General features: G+C 45.3%; 1 protein-coding gene across 8 annotated transcripts in view; it reads left to right on the top strand.

Annotated features, from left to right (window-relative positions):
• Positions 1 to 27,032, top strand: part of CFDP1 (craniofacial development protein 1) — a 534,880-nt gene that overhangs the window by 453,966 nt on the left and 53,882 nt on the right. For all 8 annotated transcript variants that reach the window (XM_033941184.1, XM_033941183.1, XM_033941180.1 and 5 more), the window contains 2 exons: positions 7,893 to 8,012; positions 17,173 to 17,331. In XM_033941184.1, the coding sequence (XP_033797075.1) occupies positions 7,893 to 8,012; positions 17,173 to 17,331 (279 nt within the window). The remainder of the gene's footprint in view (positions 1 to 7,892; positions 8,013 to 17,172; positions 17,332 to 27,032) is intronic.

The raw sequence follows: 27,032 nt of genomic DNA, 5'->3' as shown, positions 1-27,032 counted from the left end.
GTATTTCTTGTGAGAAATTGTTTAGTGGGATGGATATTGTGATGTCATCTGCATAAATGAAGAATTTGAGCTTGAGGTTATGAAGAAGGTTGCCTAGGGAGGCCAGGTAGATATTGAATAGGGTGGGGGATAGGGGGGAGCCCTGTGGGACCCCGCAGGTGTTGTCCCAGCTATAAGAGAAAGAGTTGTTCTTGCATACTTTGTAGGATCTATTTCTTAGGAACCCCTGAAACCAGTTAAGGACCTGGTCTGAGATGCCAATGTGAGCCAGGCATTCAAGGAGAATGGTGTGGTCTACCAGGTCAAAAGCGCTGCTCAGGTCAAGTTGTATGATTAAGGCACTTGAGCCCTGACTAAAGAGCGTGTGGAGGTGGTCGAGAAGGGAGGCTAAGATGGTTTCCGTGCTGTGGTCCGTGCGAAAGCCTGATTGATAGTCGCTTAGTATGTTAAATTTATCTAGGTATGCAGAGAGTTCCGCCTTTACCAGCCCCTCCGCTATTTTGGTGAATAAGGGGATACTGGCGATCGGTCTATAGTTAGATGGGGAATTGGGTGGTTCTTTCACATTTTTTATAATAGGGGTGATCATAATATGGCCTTGCTCAGACGGGAAGTTTCCTGAGGATAATAGGAAATTAACCCATGTCATCATTTTTGCTTTGAAGTGGGGGGGGTGCAGTTTTCATGATATTTGGTGGGCATGTGTCCAATTTGCAATGGGAGTGTGTATATTTGTTGTAGTATGAATTGAAGGTTTGCCAGTCGATTACTGCGAATTGTTTCCAACAAAGGTCAACTCTGGCTCCTAGGTCTGGGTTTGATAAGTAGATGTCTGGGAAAATGGGGAACAGCTCGAGGGGATTGGGCCTGGAGGGTAGTGTTAATCTTAATTTTTGAATCTTGGTGTTGAAGAAGTCAGCAAGGGAGTCGGCAGTTAAGGTGGATTCTTCGTGTATGTTTGTGAAGGTCTCTAAGTTATATAGGTCATTGACCAGTTTGAAGAAATTACTGCTGTTGGTTTTTATGTTTCCAATTTTGAGGGAGTAGAAGTTTTTTCTTTTTTCATTAGTGAGGGTTTTGTAATTTTTTACTTTTTGTCTCCAGGCCAGTCTGTGTTCTGGGGATCCGGTTTTTTGCCATAATCTTTCAGCTTTTCTGAGGTCTTTCTTGCATAGCAGCAATTCATGGTCGAACCAGCCTTCTTGGTTGGGGGTTCTAATTCTGCAGGTTTTTGGGGGGGCAATCTCGTTTAGTATGTTGGTACTGGTCTGGATCCAGGAGGTCATGAGTTGTTCCGTTTCTTCGGTTGGATTGGTGTTAATTTCGAAGTGGGATCAGAATTCCATTGGGTCAATCTTTCCTCTGGTAGTGTGGGTTTTGATGGATCTTGTTTTGCCGCTTTTCAGGGGTTTGTGTTGGCATCCGATGGAGAAGGTACATAGGCGGTGGTCGGACCAGACGGAGTCTGACCAGTTGCCTTGTTTCCAATAAAATGTGGGGTTGGATAGCCTTATCTAGAATGTGGGGTTGGATAGCCTTATCTAAATGTGGGGTTGGATAGCCTTATCTAGAACCTGCACCCCAAGAGGTGAAGATTTGCGGACCAAGACAGCAACCCCACCATGGCGGCCCTCACCCACCCAAGAGCGGGCCAATTTAAGATGTTCCACATCATTCAGGCAGGTTTCCTGTAAACAAGCAATATCCGAGCGATAACGCTGCAAAGCAGCCAATATTTTGGACCGCTTTATCGGTGACGTAATGCCTCTGACATTCCAAGAGGTAAGTCTAAAAGGGGTACTCAGGTCAGAATGTCAGGATATAAGTATCGCAGAAAAGATATCAGAAAAGAATGTAAACTACCCCAGGGGCCAAGCCACCCCCCAGAGCAGTGATCCCACACCAACAGCAATACCTGGTAGAGAAAACATGAGTAATGCAAATTCAAAATAAATAAAATATACATACCAAAGGAGGACCCCCCACCAACCCAACCCTCCCCACCCCAAACCCCTTCCCCTCCCACCCACCCCAAACCCCCCTGAAACCCAATAACCCAACCACAAACAAACACCCTAGTCTACAGACGTGGGGTGGGAAGGAAGCCACACAAAGATATAGACAGGGCCCCCACCCCAAGGATCAGAACAAATCAGAAACCCCACGCACACAAACACAGCAACCCAGCCACGCATCCACCACCCCACGTCCACTCCCACTCGGACACCTAGTACAAGAGGGAAGACCAAAGTGCAAGGGCCCAAGCGAGCCGCCATGGATTACCAAATAAAAAAGGCCAGCCAGAATTGAACACTAGAGCCCTCACTCTCCCTCCTCTCAAGTTCACTCTCACCCAAGGACCAAATAAGCCATCCCAGCCCAAGACTGACAACTGTAGCCCAAATGAGACGCAAAACCCCACTCACACAAAGAAACAGGACTCCCTCGAGAAAGCCATGCCCCAGTCAAACAGGCAACCGCCAACCGCAACCAAACCCCCCAAATAAACCACAAACACATTGAACAATATCCACTGTCCTCTAGGGGTCGGGTCCTCCCAGTATGGCAGCGAAAATGCCCCGGACCAGGGGACAGTGCAAGAGTCACCATCCAAGTACCTCACAGCCAGAATTAGGCAGAGGAGGCTAGGTCGTGCAAGCATGATACAACCACCCAGCTGTCAGCTAAGCACCAGAAAGTCGAGAAAAACTCCTGCCTGGCAGCCAAAGAAGCAAATGCAGGTAGAGACATAGGAGAGACCCCTCGCATAGAGTGGTCAAAAAATAGTGCCAATAAGGAGACCTGTCAAGCAAGTAATAACAACGATAGGCAGGTCCCGGGCAGCACAGTGATGGCGTTCGGCTACCCTGCCATCCAAGCAGGAGAAGAAATCTCTCAAGCGGGTCGCAGCCCAAGGCACAGGCGGGCACAAACACTAACAAGTAGAAAAGGACCACTACTGCACGCCCAACAGCGTCAGGGGGACAAGGAGGGCCCAGACTCCCCCGGGAGGGCATCCAAATAGACCTGGGCATCCTCCGCCGATGTATAACTCTTCCACCCCGTAGGTGTCCAAATCCTCAGCAACGCAGGGTAGAGCAGCTGGAATCATTGTTTGCGGTTGAAGAGCGCTGAGCATACCCTGGAGAAACGACGCCTACGTTCCTGGAGCGCTGGTGAATAATCCTGAAACAAGTGAACTGGGGTGCCATCATAGGTGAGGGTGTTTCGCTTCTGGCGGTAATGCTTCATCAATTCCTGCTTGTGCGCTGAATTGTGCACCTTAAAGATGGTGACTCGGGCCCTGGTGTGATCATCAGCCCGTCTCCCAAGGCGATGGGCCCGATCCAACCGCAAAGGCCCCATACCGACAGGAAGAGGCAATTCAGCATGGAGCCAGGTCTCCAGTGCGGCAAGCAGATGGGATTCAGGCACCATTTCCGGTAAGCCAATCAATCTTAAATTGTCCCGTCTCGAGCGATTCTCGATATCCTCAATTTTGTCTGCCTGCCGTTGTAGTTGTTCTTTCAGAGACAGCAGGTCCGTCGCCGAGGCTGTATGGGCCTCCTCAACATGTGCCACTCGGGTCTCTAACTCGCCCATTCGCCGAGTCGTTTCAGATAATAAAGTTTCCAGCGAAGTTATTTGGCCTGAGAGTTAGTCAAAGCGTGCATCCAGCGCTCTAACAACCGAGGCGGACAGCGCCGCAATGTGAGCTGCCAAAAGTGGGAGCTCAGAGCCCGATACTGCCGCCATCTTGGAGTCAGGCCGTGTCGATCTCGCCTCCCGATCCTTGGTGCCGCGGGTCACTTTACTGCTCATAGCTGGGCTGCCGGGTTGCACAAAGCGATCCATTAACCACACAGAGTTTTGAAGGTATTAATGTAAAAATACACTGGGGGTGAGGCGCAGGGGGACCCGAGGCCCCGGAGCTCGAGCAAGGCACGTCCTGCTCGGCTCAGCACATCACGTGACTCCTGTTCTATTTTAATTAATGGAATTCCTTTTCTATTTTATGATATGCTTGTAAACTGCTTGGACCAGTCGTAAGAATGAATGGTATAACAAGTTTTAATAAAACATAAACAAGAGAATAAAAACATCAAAAACAAGGCTTGAGGGATAAAGGTTAGAACACCACAGACTGATAGAAGGATAGTGAGAATGGCTCCACAGAATTGGAAATTAACTGCCGCTTACATCAATAAGTCACTGGCCGAAACACGAGTGTTGGTGTCAGGCCAGACAGTTTGTCAGAGTCTGTGAAAGTAGGCCTGCGAGTAAGAATTTCCATAAAAATGCCTTTCCTCAATGTAGTTCAGCGTCATAAACATTTGAACTGGGCTAAAGAGCATGCCAGCTGGACCACAAAGCAAAGGAAGTAGGTGTTGTGATGAGACCCAAATTTCCATGTTTGGCAGTGACAGTGTTCACTATGTTTGTCGGCAACTGAGTGAAGACTGCTTGCCAGATTGTACTACTGCCACCATGAATTACCCTCTGACTGATGTTGTGGAGCTTCATGACCAAAGATGATGTGAGTTGATTGCAGGTACTTGATGGAGTGATAAATGCTGACAAATACATAAGAACATAAGCATCACCTCTGCTGAGTCAGACCACAGGTCCATCATGCCCAGCAGTCCGTTCCCGTGGCAGCCCCCCAGGTCAATGATCTGCAAGTTATCTATTACTCTAAAGCATTTTGTACTGTATAGTACCCCTTTATTTGTACCCCTCAATCCCCTTTTCCTTCAGGAACTTGTCCAGTCCCATTTTGAAACTCACAATCGCACTTTGCTCTACCACCTCCTCTGGAAGCGCATTCCAGGTGTCCACCACCCTCTGAGTGAAGAAGAACTTCCTGGCATTTGTTCTGAATCTGTCTCCCTTCAACTTTTTCGAGTGCCCTCTAGTTTTCGTGTCCCCGGCCAGTCTGAAGAATCTGTCACTCTCTACCTTCTCTATATCCTTCATGATCTTGTAAGTTTCTGTCATATCCCCTCTAAGTCTCCGCTTTTCTAGGGAGAAGAGCCCCAGCTTCTCTAATCTCTCAGCATACGAAAGGTTCTCCATGCCCTTTATCATTTTTGTTGCTCTTCTCTGGACCCTCTCAAGTACCGCCATATCCTTCTTAAGGTACGGCGACCAGTATTGAACGCAGTACTCCAGATGCGGTCTCACCAGCGGGAGGATAACTTCCTTGCTTCTGGTAGTGATACCTTTTTTGATAATGCCCAACATTCTGTTCGCCTTTTTTGAGGCAGCAGCGCATTGTGCCACCGGTTTCATTGTTCTATCTACAATAACCCCCAAGTCCCTTTCTGGGATGCCTTCCCCCAATAATATCCCCCCCCCCCCCATTGTGTAATTGTACATCGGGTTTCCTTTTCCCATGTGCATAACTTTACATTTCTCCACATTGAAGCTTATCTGCCATTTATTTGCTCACTCACTCAGTTTGTTCAGGTCCTTTTGAAGTTCTCTACATTCCTCAACAGTTCTAACCTTACCAGAGAGTTTTGTGTCATCCGCAAATTTTATAATTTCGTACTTCGTCTCTGCTTCCAGATCATTAATAAATATATTGAACAGCAGCGTTCCTAGCACTGACCCCTGCGGGATGCCACTCGTGACCCCTTTCCAGTCAGAATAGTGACCTTTCACTCCTACTTTCTGCTTCCTGTTCGCCAGCCAGTTTCTGATCCATCTGTGTACGTCCCCTTCCACCCCCTGGTTCCATAGTAGGCGCTCGTGGGGCACCTTGTCAAAAGCTTTCTGGAAATCCAGGTACACTACATCTATGGGGTCGCCTTTGTCCAGTTGTTCGCTTATTCCCTATTCCCTCAAGGAAGTGCAGTATGTTCGTTTGGCATGATCTATCATTACAGAAACCATTCTGGCTAGTTCTCATCAGCTTATTTTTTTCTATATGCTCATTGATGGTGTCCTTGATTAGCGATTCGGCCATCTTCCCCGGAACTGAGGTTAAGCTGACCGGCCTGTAATTCCCTGGGTCGCCTCTGGATCCTTTCTTGAAGATGGGCGTAACATTCGCTATCCTCCAGTCTTCTGGGATTACCCCTGTTTTGAGGGATAGGTTGCAAATCTGCTGTAGTAACTCTACTATTTCGTCTCTAAGCTCTTTTAGTATTCTTGGGTGGATTCCGTAAAGGAGGTCTTTCAGCCCAAGGTCCTGCCCTCAGCCAGAGACATCTTTGCTACCAGTTGACTATTAATTTTTCAACAGAATGGCATTCCATGCCACATAGCCAAGAAATGCCTCACCTAGTTCAAGGAGAACAAGGTTGAGTTGTTGGACTGGCCAAGAAACATCCCAGATCTCAATGCCACTGAGAACCTCTGGGACAGATTAAAAAGAACAGTAGCAGCAAAACGACCTTCCAACAAACATGAACTGATAGCAGCAATAATCGATTCCTGGTTCCACATAATAACATATATTGTTCTCCAAAGACTTGTGGACAGCATGCCAAGAAGACATGAGGTAGTAATCAAGGCTAAGGGATATCAAACATGCTACTAGTGAGACTGATGAAGTCATATAATAACTGGACAAATTATCATTATTAGCTTGAGTAGCTTATGAACAGCATTATTTTTGTGAAATGTGCCAAATATTATGCTGATCTTATTAAATTATTACAGAGTTCTGTTATTAGATGAAAATTTATGCATTAAATACAGTTATGATGTTATAGCCACGTTTTGTTTTGTTTTAAAACGTAATGCCTAAAAAATCCCAGGCTGCTGTTTTGACCCCATTGCCCCAGGTACTTTAGATAGAGTGTGAGCCCACCGGGACAGATAGGGAAAAATACTTGAGTACCTGAATGTAAACCACTTGGGCTATAAGTGATAAATAAATAAATAAAATGCTATGAGGGGCATAATCAAAAAATATGTTTAAGTCCCATTTTGGCCTAAGTCAGTAGACACTAAAGTTGGTAGTAGGGAAAATGTCAGAGGAGGGGCGGGACCGCGACAGAGGAAACAGCTCCGAAGTGGTACTAAGATCGCTAGCACTGCAATCTTGTTTGCAAGCTGTTCCTGGAAGGTAAACAGTGCTGGGAGGCCAGGGGCAGAACTTGGAGAGACCCCCCCAGGAAAGGCAGTGTCCTCAGATTGGTGGGATCACTTGTGGATCAATGGAAATCAAAATGAGCCTGGCAGAGATAATTTGGTTCAGAATGGGTTTTTTCTTGTTTTCCTCCTCTAAATATAGGGTGTGTCTTATGGTCAGGTGCATCTTATGGAGCGTAAACATATGGTAAAGTGCTGGCCTTCGATGGAAATAATAAGAAGAGTAAGTTAAGGCTATATGGCATAATATAAAAGATCCATAAATTGAAAACACATAATGCAAGAAAATCTAAATAAAAAATAAATGTGTTCATTTGAAATAAATGAAACCTAGTATTCTCACTTAAAATGAATGATATGAGACCTATAGTAAAATTGTAAATATTTTGGGGGTCCTTTTACTAAGGCGCCCTAGCTATTTTAGCACGTGCTAAATGCTAATGCGTCCGGTATAGTCTATGGATGCGTTAGCATTTAGCACGCACTAAAATGGCTAGTGCACCTTAGTAAAAGAATCACTTAGTTATTCCGTGAGTAAGTAATAAAACGTGAATGGTGGTCAATCTCCAAGACAGAGAGCCCCAGACCAACAATGCTGTGCCATTTTGTTGCTCAATTTCTATTTTTGCCTAATCTTCTAGCCTTGTCTTTATTACTATAGAAAATACGTTATATCATAGTAACCGTCTTCCTTTTCATCTTTTAACTTTCCATTATTGATTATATTTTATGATCTCCTCTATGTTTAAGGCATTAATTTTTATTTATTTTCCTCCTTTCCTGATCAGGGTGACAAAAGAAATTGATGCCTCTTCTAAAGAAGCCAAATGCTTTTTGAGACAACAGGAGCAAGAGAAGCTGGGTTCAAGTTCTCAGACAGTGCCTGCTGCTCTCCCCACAGTTTCTGGGTGAGTTTTATATACAGATGTTTTATGTAGAAAAAGAAGGTGGAATAGCCCTATACATAAAAGAAAGCATACAATCGACCAGAATGGACACAGCAGAGACGACAAACAGGCTGGAATCACTATACCTGGAATGAAATACCTGGAATGAAAATACCTGGAATGAAAGGCCTGAAATAAAGATGGGCCTATACTATCGTCCACCCGGGCAAACCGGAGATATCGATGAAGAAATGGAAGCCGAGATGAAGCGAGAATGCAAAAGCGGCAACACGGTTATTATGGGAGACTTCAACTACCCCGGGATAGACTGGAGTCTTGGAAGATCAAACTGCGCTAGGGAAACAGAATTCCTGGAGGCTACACAAGATTGTCTCTTAGAGCAGCTTGTTAGAGAACCAACGAGAGGAAATGCCACTCTGGATCTAATCCTAAATGGGTTAGAGCAGTGGTCTCAAACTCGTGGCCCAGGGGCCACATGCGGCCCGCCAGGTACTATTTTGAGGCCCTCGGTATGTTTATCATAAATCACAAAAGTAAAATAAAAGTTTCTTGATCATATGTCTCTTTAGCTATAAATTACAATATTATTATTAAGACAGCCAAAAGGAAAGATTTATAAACTATAAAGAGTTTTACCTCATGCAAAATTGTAATTTCTTTAATAAGACATAACTATTTTCTCTGTGGCCCTCCAAGTACCTACAAATCCAAAATGTGGCCCTGCAAAGGGTTTGAGTTTGAGACCACTGGGTTAGAGGGACCTGCAAAGGAAGTAGAAGTAGTGGGACCATTGGGAAACAGCGATTATAACATGATCAAGTTCAAGGTTGAGGTAGGAATACCAAAATGAAAGAGAACCATAGCGACAACTTTTAACTTCAGGAAAGGAAACTACGAGGCAATGAGGGATATGGTAAGGAAAAAACTTAGGAAAACTTCCAAAAAATGGCAAACGGTAGAACATGCCTGGTCTTTTTTCAAGGACACGGTAGGCGAGGCGCAAAATCTGTATATCCCCAGATTCAGAAAGGGGTGCAAAAAGAGTCGAACAAGAGACCCGGCGTGGATAACTAAAATAGTGAAGGAAGCGATAGGCAATAAGAAAAATTCATTCAGAAAATGGAAAAAGGATAAAACTGAGGGAAACTGGAATGAGCACAGGAAGTATCAAAAAGAATGTCACCGTGTGGTTCGAAAAGCCAAAAGAGAGTACGAAAAGAGACTAACCAGGGAAGCATGAAATTTCAAACCGTTCTTTAGATATGTTAAAGGAAGCAGCCGGCTAGGGAGGAGGTAGGGCCGCTGGACGATGGAGAAAGGAAGGGAGTGGTGAAGGAGGAGAAAGAAGTTGCAGAAAGACTAAACATGTTCTTTTCATCTGTATTTACAAACGAAGACACAACCAGCATACCAGAACCTGAGCAATTCTTCAATGGAGATCAAGCAGAAAAATTAACATCCATGGAAGTGAGCCTTGAAGATGTGCGCAGGCAGATAGAAAAACTAAAAACTGACAAATCCCCGGGTCCGGACGGAATCCATCCAAGGGTTCTGAAGGAATTAAAGGAGGAGATAGCGGAACTACTGCGGCAAATTTGCAATCTATCCCTGAAAACGGGCGTGATCCAGGAGGATTGGAAGATAGCCAACGTTACGCCCATTTTTAAAAAGGGATTAAGAGATGACCCGGGAAACTATAGACCGGTGAGTTTGACCACGGTTCCAGGGAAAATGGCGGAAGCATTGATAAAAGAAAGCATCGAAGAACATTTTGAAAGAAACAAACTTCTGATAACCAGCCAACATGGTTTCTGCAAGGGGAGATTGTGCCTAACGAACTTATTGCACTTTTTTGAAGGAATTAACAAATGGATGGACAGTGGAGACCCCATAGACATCATATACCTGGATTTCCAAAAAGCCTTTGACAAGGCTAGAGGAGGGTCACGAGTGTGTTCCGCAGGGCTTGGTGCTCAGGCCGCTGCTATTTAATATATTCATAAACAATCTAGAAACAGGGACAAAGTGTGAGATAATAAAATTCGCGGACGACACCAAACTATTTAGTGGAGTTCGGACTAAAGAGGACTGCGAAGAATTGCAGAGAGACTTGAACAAACTAGGGGAATGGGCGACGAGATGGCAGATGAAGTTCAACGTTGAGAAATGTAAAGTATTACATGTGGGAAGCAGAAACCCGAGATACAACTATACGATGGGTGGGATGTTATTGAATGAGAGTACCCAAGAAAGGGACTTGGAGGTAATGGTGGACATGACAATGAAGCCGACGGCACAGTGCGCAGCGGCTGCTAAGAAGGCAAATAGAATGCTAGGCATAATCAAGAAGGATATTACAACCAGAACGAAAGAAGTTATCCTGCCACTGTATCGAGCGATGGTGCGTCCGCATCTGGAGTACTGTGTCCAATATTGGTCGTTGTACCTTAAGAATGATATGGCGATACTCAAGAGAGTTCAGAGGAGAGAGACACGTCTGATAAAAAGTTTGGAAAACCTTTCATACGCTGAGAGATTGGAGAAACTGGGTCTCTCTTCCCTGGAGAAGAGGAGACTTAGAGGGGATATGATAGAAATTTACAAGATCATGAAGGGCATAGAGAGAGTAGAGAAGGACTGATTCTTCAAACTTTCAAAGAATAAAAGAACAAGAGGGCATTCAGAAAAGTTGACAGGGAAAAGATTCAAAACAAATGCCAGGAAGTTCTTTACCTAACGTGTGGTGGACACCTGGAATGCGCTTCCAGAGGATGTAATAGGGCAGAGAACGGTACTGGGGTTTAAGAAAGGATTGGACAACTTCCTGCTGGAAAAGGGGATAGAGGGGTATAGATAGAGGATTACTGCACAGGTCCTGGACCTGTTGGGCCGCCTCGTGAGCGGACTGTTGGGCACGATGGATCTCAGATCTGACCCAGCGGAGGCATTTCTTATGTTCTTAGTGCAGTTTCCCCTCAAGCACAATCGTGATCATCTGTGGTAAAGTATCAGAAGCAAAGGGTGGGTTTAGAAGCAGCCCAAAGGGTAGAATGATTTTTGCATAATTGATCCCAAATTCAGTGGTTCTCAGATCAGAATTCCACTTATCTGAATTTAGGACTACCGCTAGAGGTCTTCATAATAAATATACATTGTGGTGATAATTTTACAAAGCATGTTTTATATGCAATTATAACTATTGTACACTCATAAAAACTAGATGCAGTAAATGCTAGTGCCTGCTTTTTAAGTGATCTGCACATAGGCACTCAGGGGTGGGGTAGCTTGGGTGAAGCAAAGGTAGAATTGTGTTGTATACTTGAATTTATAAAATATGATTATACATGGACAAAGTGTATGTATACATTTATTCTTCCTTCTTTGGAACAGGGATTAACTTGTGTGGGATATTTTTGAGAGCCTATTTATAAAGGTAACTAAGGCTTTTACACTGCCTGCATAAAATTAAGTATATTTGAAAATGTTTTAGTTTTCCTTTTATGAAATTGCCCTCTGTATAAAAAGAAATAATAAGGAGTCACGTGATGCCGCTTTGGTGAACGGACGCGCGTGAGAGGAGCTCCCGGGCCCGCTCTCCTTTTTTGCTTTGTCGACAGCTTTATCGGCGGTGCTCTGACTACCCTGCCTTCTCGTTCTGCTTGGTCGGAGGATCGGGTTGTTTAGCTCTCTGTGCGGGGTGTTATGGCCTCTAAAGTGACCCGCAAAGATTGGGACAAGCCTCGGGGAGCTGAAACCAAGATGACAGATTCGGCCCTCGTGTCCCCTCCTTCACCGCGATCGGAATGGGTGGCAAATATTTTTACGGATGTGCGAGCGGCGATTCAGGACATCCTCACCTCTCAGTGCATTCTGTGTGCCCATCTCAGTGCCTCCATTGTGACCATCAGTGCATTCTATGTGCCCATCTCAGTGCCTCCATTGTGACCCTCTCAGTGCATTCTGTGTGCCCATCTCAGTGCCTCCATTGTGACCATCTCAGTGCCTCCATTGTGACCATCTCGGTGCATTCTGTGTGCCCATCTCAGTGCCTCCATTGTGCCCCTCTCGGTGCATTCTGTGTGCCCATCTCACTGCCTCCATTGTGACCCTCTCGGTGCATTCTGTGTGCCCATCTCACTGCCTCCATTGTGACCCTCTCGGTGCATTCTGTGTGCCCATCTCAGTGCCTCCATTGTGACCCTCTCGGTGCATTCTGTGTGCCCATCTCAGTGCCTCCATTGTGACCCTCTCGGTGCATTCTGTGTGCCCATCTCATCAGTGCCTCATTTGTGCCTATCAGTGCCTCCTGTATGTCCATCTTAGAAGCAGAAGCAGCATGAAAAAGAAGGCGGTAAGAAGGAGATGAATATTTTTACTTTATACAGTACAGTTTAGTACAAAGTTTTTGGGATGTGGAACGAATCATTTGAGTTGCCATTATTTCCTATGGGGAAATTCGCTTTGATATAAGAGCGTTTTGGATTGAGAGCATGCTTGTGGAACAAATTATGCTCTCAAACCAAGGTACCACTGTACTTCCAAGAGGGGCCTCACCAATGACCTGTAGAGGGGCATCAACACCTTCTTTCTTCTACTGGTTACCGCCTCTCTCTATACAGCCTATCATCCTTCTGGCAACAGCCACCACCTTGTCACACTGTTTCTTTGCCTTTAGAGCTTCGGACACTATCACCCCAAGGTCCCTCTCCCCATCCGTGCATATCAGCCTCTGACCTCCCAGCACATACATCTCCTTCTGATTTCTAATCCCCAAATGCATTATTCTGCACTTCTTTGCATTGTATTTTAGTTGCCAGATATTAGACCATTCCTCTAACTTCTGCAGATCCCTTTTCATGTTTTCCACTCCCTCCTTTGTGTCTATTCTATTACAAATCTTAGTATCATCTGCAAAAAGGCAAAACTTTCCTTCTAACCCTTCAGCAATGTCACTCACAAACATATTGGACAGGATCAGCCCCAGCACCGATTCTTGAGGTAACCCACTACTCACCTTTCCTTCCTCCGAGCAAATTCCATTAACCACCACCCTCTGGTGTCTGTCCATCAACCAGTTTCTAATCCAGTTCACCACTTTGGGTCCTAACTTCAGCTCGTCAAGTTTGTTAAAGAGTCTCCAATGAGGAACCATGTCAAAGGCTTTGCTGAAATCTAAGTAAATTACATCTAGCATATATCCTTGATCCAATTCTCTAGTCATCCAATCAAAAAATTCAATCAGGTTCATTTGGCACAATCTACCTTTAGTAAAACCATGTTGCCTCGGATCCTGTAACCCATTAGATTCTAGAAATTTCACTATCCTTTCAGCAACACTTCCATTATTTTTCCAACAACAGAAGTGAGGCTTACCAGCCTGTAATTTCCCGCTTGATCTCTGCGACCACATCCACTCTTCTCCAATCCCCAGGCACCACTCCCATCTCCAGAAATTTATTGAACAAGTCTTTGGCTTCCGTTCCATCATAGGATACAGTTCAAGTGTGCATGTGTGATTTTCAAACTCATTTATGGAATATTTGACTCTTTGATTCCCCTTAGTGGGAATTCCTTTAGATCCTGCTATTCAAGAACTACAACAATTCACAAATTAGCATTTCCTTCTCTGAAAGGTATTAAATGCACTGGGAAGCTTAGTAAATCTTTTACTTTTAAATTGGTGAGAATTTGGAATGGACTTCCAGATTCTCTAAGACTGGTAGATCAATTATTTCAATTTCAAAAAAATTTAAAAACCTGGTTGTTTTCACAATAGTTAATTTGATTTTAGTTGTCATATAGTAATTTTAAGCAGTTAAACATACTATTTCTAACTTTTTCCACCCATCTAATCTAACCAATTTCTGTTTTTATCCCACAGTTTTTACTTGTTATGTTTCATTTTTTACGAACTGTAAACCGAGTCAAGCTCCTTAGGGAGTAGATTTGGTATATAAAATGAAGATTAGATTAGAAGTCTTTAATAGGACTCTCCAGAACCTCTCTGGCTCCTTCAGTATCCTGGGATGGATCCTGTCCAGTCCCATTGCTTTGTCCACCTTCAATTTATCAAGTTGTTCAAAGACACTTTCCTCCGTAACTTTGCCAGACAATCTTGGTCCTTCTGCAGGATTTTCTTCCATGAACATAGAACAGAAGTATTTGTTTAGCATGTTTGCTTTTTCCTCATCACTCTCCACATATCGGTTCATAGCATCTTTTAGTTTCGCAATTCCATTTTTCAGCTTCCTGCTTTCACTAATATATCTGTTTCAAGTTTTATTAGGATTTTATATACCACCTATAAAGGTTATCTAAGCAGTTTTACAATCAGGTAGTCAAGCATTTTCCCTATCTGTCCTGGTGGGCTCACAATCTATCTAACGTACCTGGGGCTATGGAGGATTAAGTGACTTGCCCAGGATCACAAGGAGCAGCGCGGGATTTGAACCTACAACCCCAGGGTGCTGAGGCTGTAACTTCAACCACTACACCACACACTCCTTCCTGAAAAAATTTTGTCTCCCTTTTTTACATTTTTAACCATTTGTTCTTCCGCTTACGCTTTCATCAGACGTATCTCTCTCTTGGCTTCTTTCAGTTTCACCTGGTAGTCCTTTCTGTACAGTGGCAGTGGACTCCTTGTCAAAAGCGTTGGACAATCATTCGTCTGGAGCTTCGGGCAATTCGCCTAGCGTTGCTTGCTCTCCAGCCCACTCTGAAAGGACAAGTGGTGCGAGTGTTCTCAGACAATGCTACAGCGGTGACGTATGTAAATCGTCAAGGGGCACAATAAGCGCTTCCTTGGCCCAGGATGCTTGCATACTGTTTCGCTGGGCAGAGTTATATCTTTTGTCTCTCTCGGAAGCACATGTGACCGGAGTCGACAACGTACAGGCAGACTTCCTGAGTTGACAAGTCCTGGATCTGGGAGAATAGTCCCTCTCACTGAAAGTGTTGTCTAATAGTACAGCACTGGGGGTCAGTCCCAGATGGACTTGATGGCTTCAGGAGAGAACTCGAAGGTCAGGCGATTCTTCAGTCGAAAAAACAGAGCAGGAAATCTTAGGGCTAGACACCTTAGTTCATCCCTGGCGAACTCACGAGCTCCTATAGGTGTTCCCTTCGTGGCCTCTGGTTGATCGGGTTATCCATCGGATAGCGACACATCCTGGCCTTGTGATTCTGGTTGCTCCAGACTGGCCTCATTGCCCATGGTATACGGATCTCATTCGTCTTCAGAGGGACAGGAAGCTCACATTCCCTCTTTATCACAACCTTCTCAGTCAGGGTCCGATGCCCATGGAAAATCCAGAGCGCCGTCTTACAGCATGTTTCTTGAGTGCTCTGCCTTGATGAGGCATAGTTATTCAGATGTGGTCATCTCCACACTTTTGAAGTCGAAGAAACCCTCAACTATGACTTCTTATGCCAAGGCCTGGAAGGCTTTCCAACAATGGTGTGCTAAGGACCAGAAGGAGCCTGAGCAGGCTCCCATTTCGGTGGGCCTGGCTTTTCTTCAGGCAGTTTTGGATAAGGGCTTTGTGGTGGCCTCCCTTAAAGTTTAGCTTTTCGTACTTCAGGGCTCCGCAGGGATTCTAGTTTGTTTTCTGTTCATCAAGATGTTACCCATTTTTGAGGGGAGGGCACTGCGTTTGCGGCATCCTTTCCCTTCGTGGAATCTTGACATCATGCTAAAGGATTTTGTGGAAGCCCCATTCGAGTCTTTAAAGGATGCTACTCTTTTGGATCTAACAATCAAGACTACCTTTTTGGTCGCCATTTTCTCAATACAGCGTATTTTGGAGCTTCAAGCTCTTTTGTGCAGGGAATCCTTTCTCCGAATCATGGACACAGGAATTGTTCTCCGTACTGTACCTTTCTTTTTTTACCGAAGGTGGTTTCCACTTTCCATGTCAACCAGGAGATTCGTTTGCCTGCATTTCCTTCCATAGGCTCCAAGCAGAAGGATCAGATCTTTCTCCACTATTTGGAGAGGACTAATGATTTTCAGCTTTCTGATCATCTCTTTGTCCTCACTGCCCCGCCTCAACGTGGTCGGCCGGCATCTAAGACCTCAATCGCTTGATGGATTCGTATGTCTGTTTCCATGTCTTATATCACCCACAGCAAGCAGCCATCAGTTTCTCTTAAGGCCCACTCGACTAGAAGTATTGCTACTTTGTGGACAGAATCTCGCACGATTCATCCAGATGAAATTTGCAGGGCAGCTATTTGGTCTTCTCTTCATACCTTTACCTGGTTTTACTGGGTGGATGTGGCGATTCATTCTAATGTTGCTTTTGGGATATCAGTGTTGCAAGCAGGCTCTTCTGTCCCTCCCTAGACGCTGTCATTGCTTTGGTACATCACCTTAATGTACTGAATCCAAAAGGGATGTAAAAGAACGGAAGATTAAGTTTGCACCTTCGATAATCTTCTTTCTGTTAGTCCCTGGTGAATTCAGTATGGCTTGCCCTCTCTGCGTAAACTCAGTTATTCTGAATCACCTGTTTTTTGCCTCGGTTACAGGCTTGAGGAACTTCTAGCCAGTAGATGGATCTTGTGGAGAGTCCTCTCTTCATCTGTTTCATGTGGCAAGTTAGTTCTATATTGTTCTTCAATGTTTTTCTGTGTTACCTTTGAGCCAGTTTATTGTTTTTTTCATGTTTTGCAGAGCAGACCAGTTCAGAAATTATTTTGCTGGGGTGTTTCCCCAGTATCTCCCTTCCTTGTTATGGATTTGTTCAGGTATGTTGCTTGGCTTTGGACTGAACTACAGGGGGCTCTAACTCTCTCTTTAAGGTGGGAGGAGTATGTGCTCAGAAAAGTGTTGTGATTCTACAACTCCCAGATTGCAGGAAGGGATTGAGCACCTAGTGTACTGACTCCTGCAGGGACTAACAGAAAGAAGATTATCGAAGGTGTAAATCTAATCTTCCATTCATGCTTCATCATCATAAAATTGGGGAGAGCAGGGACCTACCCCGATCTGGATAGAACTGAAAGAAAGAGCAAAGACAGCTCTCAGATGTAAGCATCCTCCAAGGATTATTGCACTTGCAGCCAGACTGTCAGTTGTGGTAGTGACAGAGATGGAAAGAGAGCTGAATCCACTGTATTTATTTGTATGTGTCTTCTTTTTGTTTCTTGCTTCTAGAGTGAAGAGGCCAAGTGGGCTGAGCAGCATTATGGGGAAAATGGGAAATAAAAAGCAGAAGATGAGTACATTAGAGAAATCCAAACTGGACTGGGAGAACTTCAAAGAGGAGGAAGGAATCGGGGATGAACTGGCCACATACAACCGAGGAAAGGAAGGGTAAGTGAAGAGCAATAAACTTACACTATATCCAAGGGAAGAAAATATAGGGAGGTTCATTTTTACAGCTGTTTAATGCCATTCTCCAGAGGCAGACGTGAAATACACACACACACATTATTTTTTTCTACAGATATATGTATTTCTTTTTCTCACTATTTAATTCATGCCTTTTCCATGGTAGCTCAAAATAAGTTACATATGTGGACTACATTTACTAACCTGCACTAACATGGTTTTCTTGAGTGCTTGGTAAATAGGTCCCACTGAAATAAATCCATCTCTTAAGTTTACACTTGAGAAAACAGAGAGTGAAGTGACTTGCCTAAGGTCTCAAGGAGGGTTAGCAGGCCTTTAAGCAGTTCTTAGACTGCTGCTCTAACAATATACACAGGCTATATAAAAAGTTTACATTTTTCCTATTTTGTTGTGTCAATACATCAAACTTGCATGCATTTGAATGATGAGAAGTTTTTTCTGCATATCAAAGATAAAAGGTTCATGGATTTGATATACTGTCTTTCTGTGAATACAATCAAAGCAATTTACATTTATTATATGCAGGTACTTTCTCTCTCCCTGGTGGAATCATAATCAACAATATTCTACAGCTTTCTAGAGAAAATTATTTTGATAGGAGGACCAAGCATATTATCAAAAATACAATTGAAAAGGTATCCACCCCTTTCCCTCAAGTCAGTATCTCGTAAACTTTGCAAAGCCGCAGCACATTAAACTGGTGGCCACGGCTCGAGGGCATCTGGAAGTGCACAGATGTCGACACAATGACATCACGTGCATACGTGATGTCATCACATTGACATTCACGCATGCACAAAGGCCCTCCTGCAGTCAGCCGACACCTCTCCTCCTCTCCAGCATCTTGCGGCATACCTGGAATCTTGGGTGGCACACAGTTTGCAATACACTGCCCCAAGTCAATATTTAGTGGAAGCATATGTGGCAGATATACAGTTGTGAGATTATTACAGTAAGTCTCCACTAACTTTACACATCTGTATTTGTCAAAATTAGACCATTCATTACCAATCTTTATCAGATTCCTTGGGGTGCATTGGTGTACCATAGTGTTAAAGTAATACTGCAAGTTTTCGATTAGATTGAAGTTAGATCTTTGACTGGACCACTCAAGGACATTCAACCTTTTTGTTCTTCAACCACTCTTTGATTTTTATGCTTTGGATCATTATCATGCTGAAAAGTAACCTTCCTTCCCAATTTCAGTTTTCTTGCAGAAAGTTGCAGGTTTTTCTCAAGAACATTTCTGCTTTTTTTCCCTTCATTTTCCCTTCTATCCTGGCATGTTTCATTGCTGATGAGAAACATGCACATAATATGCTCTTACTACCACTAGGCTTCACAGTAGAGTTGGTGTTCTCTGGGTACGGTACTGTATTATGTTTGTGTCAAGTGTAACACTTTGCAATCACACCAAAAAATTGAATTTTAGTTTCTGTTACGTCCCTTCCGGATTCCATTTGCTAGATATTCGATCCCAACTCACAGTCCGGGTGTGCAGAAATATACATCTTTTCTGAACACATGTCCGAGTGGGGGCCCACCTTGGAAGTAGCAAACCTCAAAGTCCTGGATTTCAAACGTGCAGACTTTAGTGGCATAGGGGAGTACCTGAAGAAAGAGCTGATTGGATGGGAAAACATAAGGGAAGTGGAAAAACAATGGTCCAAGTTGAGCTGCTGGCCTCTATGTGAGGAAAATAAATAAAAATAAGAGAAAAAGGAAACCAATGTGGTTTTCCAAACTAGTGGCAGAAAAAATAAAGGCAAAAGGGTTGGCCTTCATGAAATATAAAAAAAACTCAAGAAGAGGAGGAGTACAGAAAGGAATATCAGATGAAACTGAAAGAAGCCAAGAGAGAGATACGTCTGCCGAAAGCGGAAGAGCAAATGGCTAGAAATATAAAAAAGGGAGACAAAATATTTTGCAACTATATTAGTGAAAGGAGGAAGACAAAAAAATGGAATTACGAGACTGAAAGAAGATGTTCTAGAGAATGACACAGGGAAAAAATCTGTCCCCGTCACTGCACCGTCCCCGGCCCACCATCCTCTGCACCGCCCCGTCACCGTCACCACCATCCCTTTCACCGCCCCGTCACCGCCACTGCCATCCCATTCACCGCCCCCGCAGCATCCATATAAGCCTCAGTACTGCAAAACACCATGAAGACAGAAGAGAGTTCTGCACTGAGAATCTGTTTCAGTGCCTCTGCTCTGTAGTAAAAACCGAACATAAAATAAATCAATTAACTTGTCCTCCCTTTCAATGACGTGTCCCCCATGTTCACCTATAGCTCGAATCAGGTCAATTGTGCACACTAAAAATGCAGGAGGATCTGGAACGTGAGCGCAGGCAGGCAGTGATACAAAAACAGCAGACACCCGACCGACTGCAGTGTTCCGCCATCTCCCTCCCTCCATCTCACCTTAGATATAGAGTATGCCGGCTTTCTTTTTCGCCCAGCCACATGTGCGGGTGTTCATTTGTTCAATATTCTCCTCTGATGCAACCGGAAACAGGAAGTTGCAAGAGAGGAGAAGATTGATCAATGCGAGCGCGACTTGGCGAAAAAGAAAGCCGGCATACTCTACATCAGTGGTTTTCAACCTTTTTACACCCATGGACTGGCAGAAATAAAAGAATTATTTTGTGGACCGGCAAACTACTAGGACTAAAATTTTAAAACCCTGTTTCTGCCCCATCTCCGCAAGCTCGGTCACCTCAGTAACTATAGAAAAATAGACAAATATAGACAGCAGATATAAATTCTCAAAACTGACACAATTTGATCACTAAATTGAAAATAAAATCATTTTCCTACCTTTGCTGTCTGGTGATTGATTTCATGAGTCTCTGGTTGTGTTTCCTTCTGTCTGTGTATCCTTTCTTTCATTTCTTTCTTTCTGCACTCAGGCCCAAGAATTGTCCCTTTCTATTCCCTCCCTCTTTCCTTCCTATGTCTCTAGTGCCCCCGGTGCCTCCTTCCCATGTCCTTAGTGCCCCTTCCTGTCTTTAGTGTCCCCAGTGCCTCCTTCCCATGTCCTTAGTGCCCCTTCTTGTCTTTAGTGCCCCCAGTGCCTCTTTCCCATGTCTTTAGTGCCCCCAGTGCCTCCTTCCCATGTCTTTAGTGCCCCAGTGCTTCCTTCCCATGTCCTTAGTACCCCTTCCTGTCTTTAGTGCCCCCAGTGCCTCCTTCCCATGTCCTTAAGTGCCCCTTCCTGTCTTTAGTGCCCCTAGTGCCTCCTTCCTATGTCCCTCTCACTGCCTTCCACACTGTCCCACCCCCGAAGCTTGCCTGCCTGCCTACCTGTGCCTGTCTACCTTTCTCCCTCCCTAGCCAAAGCCAGCCTGCTGCCTCCCTGCCGCTAAAAAAAAAAAAAAGCCTCAATCCTTTTCCCCTTCTCTTACCGCCATGCTGCAGCTACTAAAGCCGACAGGAAGTCTATCCGACCTCAATTCTGAAGTCGGAGAGGACGTTCTGGGCAGCCAGGCAGCGATTGGCTGGCCCAGAACGTCCTCTCCGACGTCAGAATTGACGTCGGATAGACTTCCTGTCGGCTTTAGTAGCTGCAGCATGGCGGTAGGAGCAGGAGAAAAGGAGAGGCTTTTTTTTTTTTCTTCGCGCGGACCGGCAGTAATTCAACCGGTAGAGCTCTTCCAATTCAAAGGTGAGGTGGAGGGAGGGAGATGGCGGGGAGGGAGGGAAGGGGGGGTTCAAAGAGACATGCATTTGCTGGACTTTGGGGGGGAAGAAATAATGGGTCTAAAAATAGAGGAGAAGGAGAGAGATGATGGACAATGGAATTTAGGGAGGGAAGGAGCAGAAAGGGAGAGAAGTTGGACACAAGAGATGGTGTGGAGGGGGGGAAAGAGATGCTGGATAGGAGGGTAGTTGGGAAAAGAAAGGGAGAGATGGTGAACCCTGGGTGATGGAGAAGGAGGGAGAAATGCTGGATGAAAGGGTAGTTAAGATGGATCTGTGGATGGAGACGAAAAACAAGAAAGATGCCAGACCTCCGGGGGAGGGAAGGAAAACGGAAGGGGAGGACAGAGATGGCAGATGGATGGTTAGAACAGAGAAAGAAGAAAGAAGGAGACCCTGGCAAGCAAGTTATCAGAAGACAACAAGATTTGAATAATGACCAGACAACAAAAGGTAGAAAAACTAATTTTATTTTCCATTTTGTAATTACAATATGCCAGATTTGAAACGTGTATCCTGCCAGAGCTGGTGTTAGACCGCAAATGTGAGCTAGGATTTAACAGAGAGGAAAAGTCTTTTTTGTTTGTTTATTTTGTTTATACCACAGTGCCAGTGTGGTTAGGAGAAGGCAAAGGGGGTGAAGAGGCTATAAAATAAACCCACCAGGATGTTTGAAAAAACACCCAATTGGGCAAGAAAATAGAATCGAAAAACCAATTCAATAGGCTGAATCGAATCGAATCAAAATTTTTTTTCCTGACTTGGGCAGCACTAGTTAACAAAGCCACACCTGAGAATGGAATGGATACCGCACCGTTCACAGAAGAAAGTGTTTTATGAACACCTTGAAAAATTTAAGGTAGACAAAGTTATGGGTCCGGACAGGATCCATCCCAGAATATTGAGGAAGCTCTGAGAGATCCTGGTGGGTCCTCTTAAAGATTGTTCAATACATTTTTAGAGACAGGAGAGGTTCTGCGGGAGTGGAGAAGAGTTGTCCCTCTTCACAAAAGTGGTCATAGAAATCAAGCAGGAAACTACAGGCCGGTAAGCCTCACTTCAATTATTAGAAAAATAATGGAAACATTGCTGAAGGCAAGGATAGTGAAATTCTTAGAAACTAATGGATTACAAGATCCGAGAAAATATGGGTTTATTAAAGGTAAATCGGACATGCACTAGATTTAGGAGTGGCAGCGCTGCTCATGCTAGCCAGCTGCTGTCGCACCTGCTTTAGAGGGCGAGGGGAGAAGGTCAGTCTGGAAGTGCTGGTGTCCAGCTTCCCCCCCTGGCGTTCGGCTTCCCCCCTGGCCTCCCCGCACCATTTACCTTATAAGAGCAGCCTGCAGAGAAGATCGCAGTACTAGCGATCTTTGCAAACTTCTTCGAAGCTGTTTCCTACACCACGATCCTGCCTCTGACATCAGAGGAGGGGCGGGACCACGGCAGAGGAAACAGCTCCAAAGCAGCTTGCAAAGATCGCTAGCACCGCGATCTTCTCTGCAAACTGCTCCTACAAGGTAAACAGTGCGGGAAGGCCATGGGGGAAGCCGGACACCAGTGGGAGGCCAGGGGGAACATGCAGGCCTTCCAAGGGGGGGTGAGCAGTCCAGGGGGGGGTTGTGGGGGATGGGACAGGCCTTCAGGGGGGACAGGCAGGCCTTCAGGGGTGGGATGCAGGCCTATAAGGGGGGGCAAGCCTTTAAGGGGGGGACAAACCTTCAAGGAGAGGACAAGCCTTCAAGGGGGGGGAGACAGGCCTTCAGGGGGAACAGGCAGGCAGGCCCTCGGGGGATGGAGGCCTTCAAGGGGGGGACATGCCTTCAGGGATGGTGGCACAGGCCTTCAGGGGAGGGATGCAGGTCTTTAAGGGGGGACAGGCCTTTAAGGGGGGACAGGCCTTCAAGAGGGAAACAGGCCTTCAGGGAGGACAGGCAGTCCTTCAGGGGTGGGGTACAGGCCTTCAGAGGGTAGTGCAGGCCTTTGGGGCGGACAGACCTTCAGGGGAAGGGGGCCCTGGTGTAGAAGTGCACGGAGGGAAGGAGGGGTTCAAAGAGACGTGCATATGCCAGACTTTGGGGGGAAGAAATAATGGGTCTAAAAATAGAGGAGAGGGAGAGAGATGATGGACAATGGGATTTAGGGAGGGAAGGAACAGAAAGGGAGAGAAGTTGGACACAAGGGATGGTGTGGAGAGGGGATAGAGATATTGGATAGATGGTTAGTTGGGAAAAGAAAGGGAGAGATGGACCCTAGGGTGGTGGGGAAGGAGGGAGAGATGCTGGATGAAAGAGTAGTTAAGAAAAGGTGGATATGTGGAGGGAGATGAGAAAAGGAAAGATGCCAGGCCTCCGGGGGAGGGAAGGAAAATGGAAGGGGAGGACAGAGATGGCAGACGGATGGTTAGCACGGAGAAATAAGAAAGGAGACCCTGGCAAGCAAGTTATCAGAAGACAACCAGAGCCTGGGACCAACAAGATTTGAATAATGACCAGACAATAAAAGGTAGATAAACTAATTTTATTTTCTGTGTTGTGATTACAATATGTCAGATTTGAAATATGTATCCTGCCAGAGCTGGTGTTAGACCGCAAACATGAGCTACGATTTAACAGAGAGAGGAAAAGTAGTCTTCTATGTTTGTTTATTTTGTTTACACCACACCGTCTGTGTGGTTAGGAGAAGGCAAAGGGAGTGAAGAGGCTATAAAATAAACCCACCAAGATGTTTGAAAAAAACACCCAGTTGGGCAGGAAAATCGAATTGAAAAACCAATTCAATATGCTGAATCGAATCAAAAAATTTTTTCCTGAATTGGGCAGCACTACTTCAGACTGCCCTGGGGGTCGGTAGTAGATGCCCATCTTCATTTCTGTTCCATTTGTTCCCGTTTTTTTTGGCCCATAGAGGCTTTACCTTATTTTTCGTTTCCAGCATGTTCTCTCCGGTAGACTCGATTCCCTCTTTGATGAACTTCGGGTTTCTGCACCATGGAGAGACGCTACAAGGACTACAAGGATCAGATGGGCTACACCTGACCAGAAGAGGGAAGAACGTCCTTGGACACCGACTAGCCCGCCTACTTCACAGGGCTTTAAACTAGGTAAGTTGGGGGAGGGTACAGGCTCAATCAACCCACCTGGCAAGCTAGGCTGCCAACACTTTTTGGAGACTGGGGTAAGTGGACACCGAAATTCTGGGTCCGGGACTGGGGCGAGTACACACATTTCCGAGTCTGGGGTGGGTACATGTTGTGATTTGGGGTCTAGGGAGGGTACACACCTTGCAAATTGTACCAAAAGAGTCCAAATAGCTCAAGCGGGAATTCCCCCAAAGGGTACACACATTTCTGTGTCTGGGGTAGATACTCACATTAAAACTAGCACTAAAAGCGAACATGCGACATGGAAAGCCATGTACGTCAACGCCCACAGTTTGGGCAACAAGATCCTAGAATTAGAGACTGAAATGAGGAACACTGACCTGGATGTGGTGGCGATATCTGAGACCTGGCTCACGGACTCCCACGGGTGGGACATGGTCATACCAGGCTACAATTTACTTCGCCGTGACAGGGAGGGCAAAATGGGAGGAGGTGTAGCACTATATACTAAAGATGACATTAAAGTCACCAGAATTGCAGATGTCAGGTACCCTTTGGGTAAATTTGGCCAGGGGGAAAGACAAATGCCTGTATCTTGGCGTAATATACAGACCCCCAAGTCAAAAGGAGGACCTGGATATGGAATTGATCGGAGACATAGAGAATATCACCTTGCGTGGGGTTACAGTACTGTTAGGTGACTTCAATATGCCTGGTGTGGATTGGAACACATTTTCCTCTGCATCCAGCAGCAGCAGGAGGCTATTGAACTCTATAAAGGGAGCAGGACTGAAACAACTGGTACTGGAGCCAACAAGGAAGCAGGCAATACTGGACCTGTTACTTACCAATGGCGAAAGTGTCACAGAGGTCTCAGTGGGCGAAGCGTTGGCCTCCAGTGACCACAATATGGTATGGTTCAATCTCAAAAAGGGGTTCACCAAATCTAACACATTGACCAAGGTCCTAAGCTTCAAGGACGCCAACTTCGAGGGCATGGGGGAATTCATCCATCAAGCGCTACAAAACCAAGCGGTAACAGATAACGTAGAAGAAATGTGGTCAGCTCTGAAAGATACCATACAGGAGGCAACCAACCGATATATAAAATCAGTAAGTAAACGGCGAAGGAACAATAGGCCACAGTGGTTCTCTGCGGAGATCTCGGGCCTCATAAAAGAAAAGAGCGTTCATTTCTTACAAACAATCAGGGAATCAGGACTCGAGAGAAGACTACCTGGCCAAGGCAAGAGCCGTCAAAACAGCAGTTAGAGAGGCCAAATTCCAAAACGAGGAGACGTTAGCGAAGAACATCAAGAAGGACGATAAATCCTTTTTCAGGTATATTAGCGACAGAAACAGAAACACAGGCGGGATAGTACGCCTTAGGAAAACAGACGGGAACTATGTAGAAGCGGACTCGGAAAAGGCTAAACTTTTAAACGAATACTTCTGCTCGGTCTTCACCTGTGAGGAGCCGGGATCTGGCCCTCTGCTACAGACAAGGGATTGTTCAGTAGACCCGTTTAGTAGCTTCGAGTTTACGCCAGGCAGTGTCTACTGTGAGCTGTCTAAACTCAAGGTTAACAAAGACAACCTACACCCCAGGGTGCTCAGGGAGTTAAGTGATGTCTTGGCGGAACCACTATCCGCGCTCTTCAATCTCTCCCTTAGTACGGGTATAGTCCCGTTGGACTGGAAAACGGCTAACGTCATTCCACTCCACAAAAAAGGTTGCAGAATGGAGGCTGCAAACTATAGACCGGTGAGTCTCACATCAATAGTGAGCAAGCTGATGGAAACTCTAATCAAACGACAATTGGATACGATCCTGAACGAGGAGAATCTACGGGATTCCCGTCAACATGGATTTACTATGGGGAGATCCTGCCAATCCAACCTGATCTGCTTCTTTGACTGGGTGACGAGGAAGCTGGATGTTGGGGAGCCCCTGGACATCGTATACTTAGACTTCAGCAAAGCTTTCGATAGTGTACCAGACCGCAGGCTGTTGAACAAAATGAGTTCTATAGGATTGGGTGACACTTTGACAAAATGGGTTGAGAACTGGCTTGGAGGCAGGCTTCAGCGGGTGGTGGTGAATGGCACCCCCTCTGAAATGACAGAGGTGATCAGTGGAGTGCCGCAGGGCTCGGTCTTGGGCCCGATCCTGTTCAATATCTTTATAAGAGACTTAGCAGAAGGGCTTCGAGGTAAAATAACGTTATTCGCAGATGACGCCAAACTATGCAATGTAGTAGAAAGGAGTGCAACGGTCAAAAACACAATTTCCGACAATATGACGCACGACCTACTTCTATTGGAGCGCTGGTCTAGGATCTGACAACTAAGTTTCAATGCCAAAAAATGCAAGGTCATGCACCTTGGCAGCCAAAATCCATGCAAAAGTTACACCCTTAATGGCGAGATCCTAGCAAGGACTGTAGCAGAACGGGACTTAGGGGTGATCATCAGTGAAGACATGAAGACTGCCAATCAAGTGGAGCAGGCTTCATCTAAGGCTAGACAAATCATAGGGTGTATACGTAGAGGTTTCGTCAATCATAAGCCTGAAGTCATTATGCCATTATATAGATCCATGGTGAGACCCCATCTGGAATACTGTGTACAATTCTGGAGGCCTCATTACCGCAAAGATGTGCTGAGACTGGAGTCGGTCCAGCGGATGGTCTCAGGACTCAAGGACCTCCCGTATGAGGAACGGCTGGATAAGTTGCGGCTATACTCACTCGAGGAACGCAGAGAGAGGGGAGACATGATCGAGACATTCAAATATCTCACGGGCCGCATCAAGGTGGAAGAAGATATCTTCTTTTTCAAAGGTCCCACGGC

This window comes from Geotrypetes seraphini, chromosome 4 (assembly GCF_902459505.1).
Source record: "Geotrypetes seraphini chromosome 4, aGeoSer1.1, whole genome shotgun sequence".
Taxonomy (NCBI): Eukaryota; Metazoa; Chordata; class Amphibia; order Gymnophiona; family Dermophiidae; genus Geotrypetes; species Geotrypetes seraphini.
Note: the sequence above shows the minus strand (reverse complement) of the source record. Positions and strands in the feature narration are given on the sequence as shown.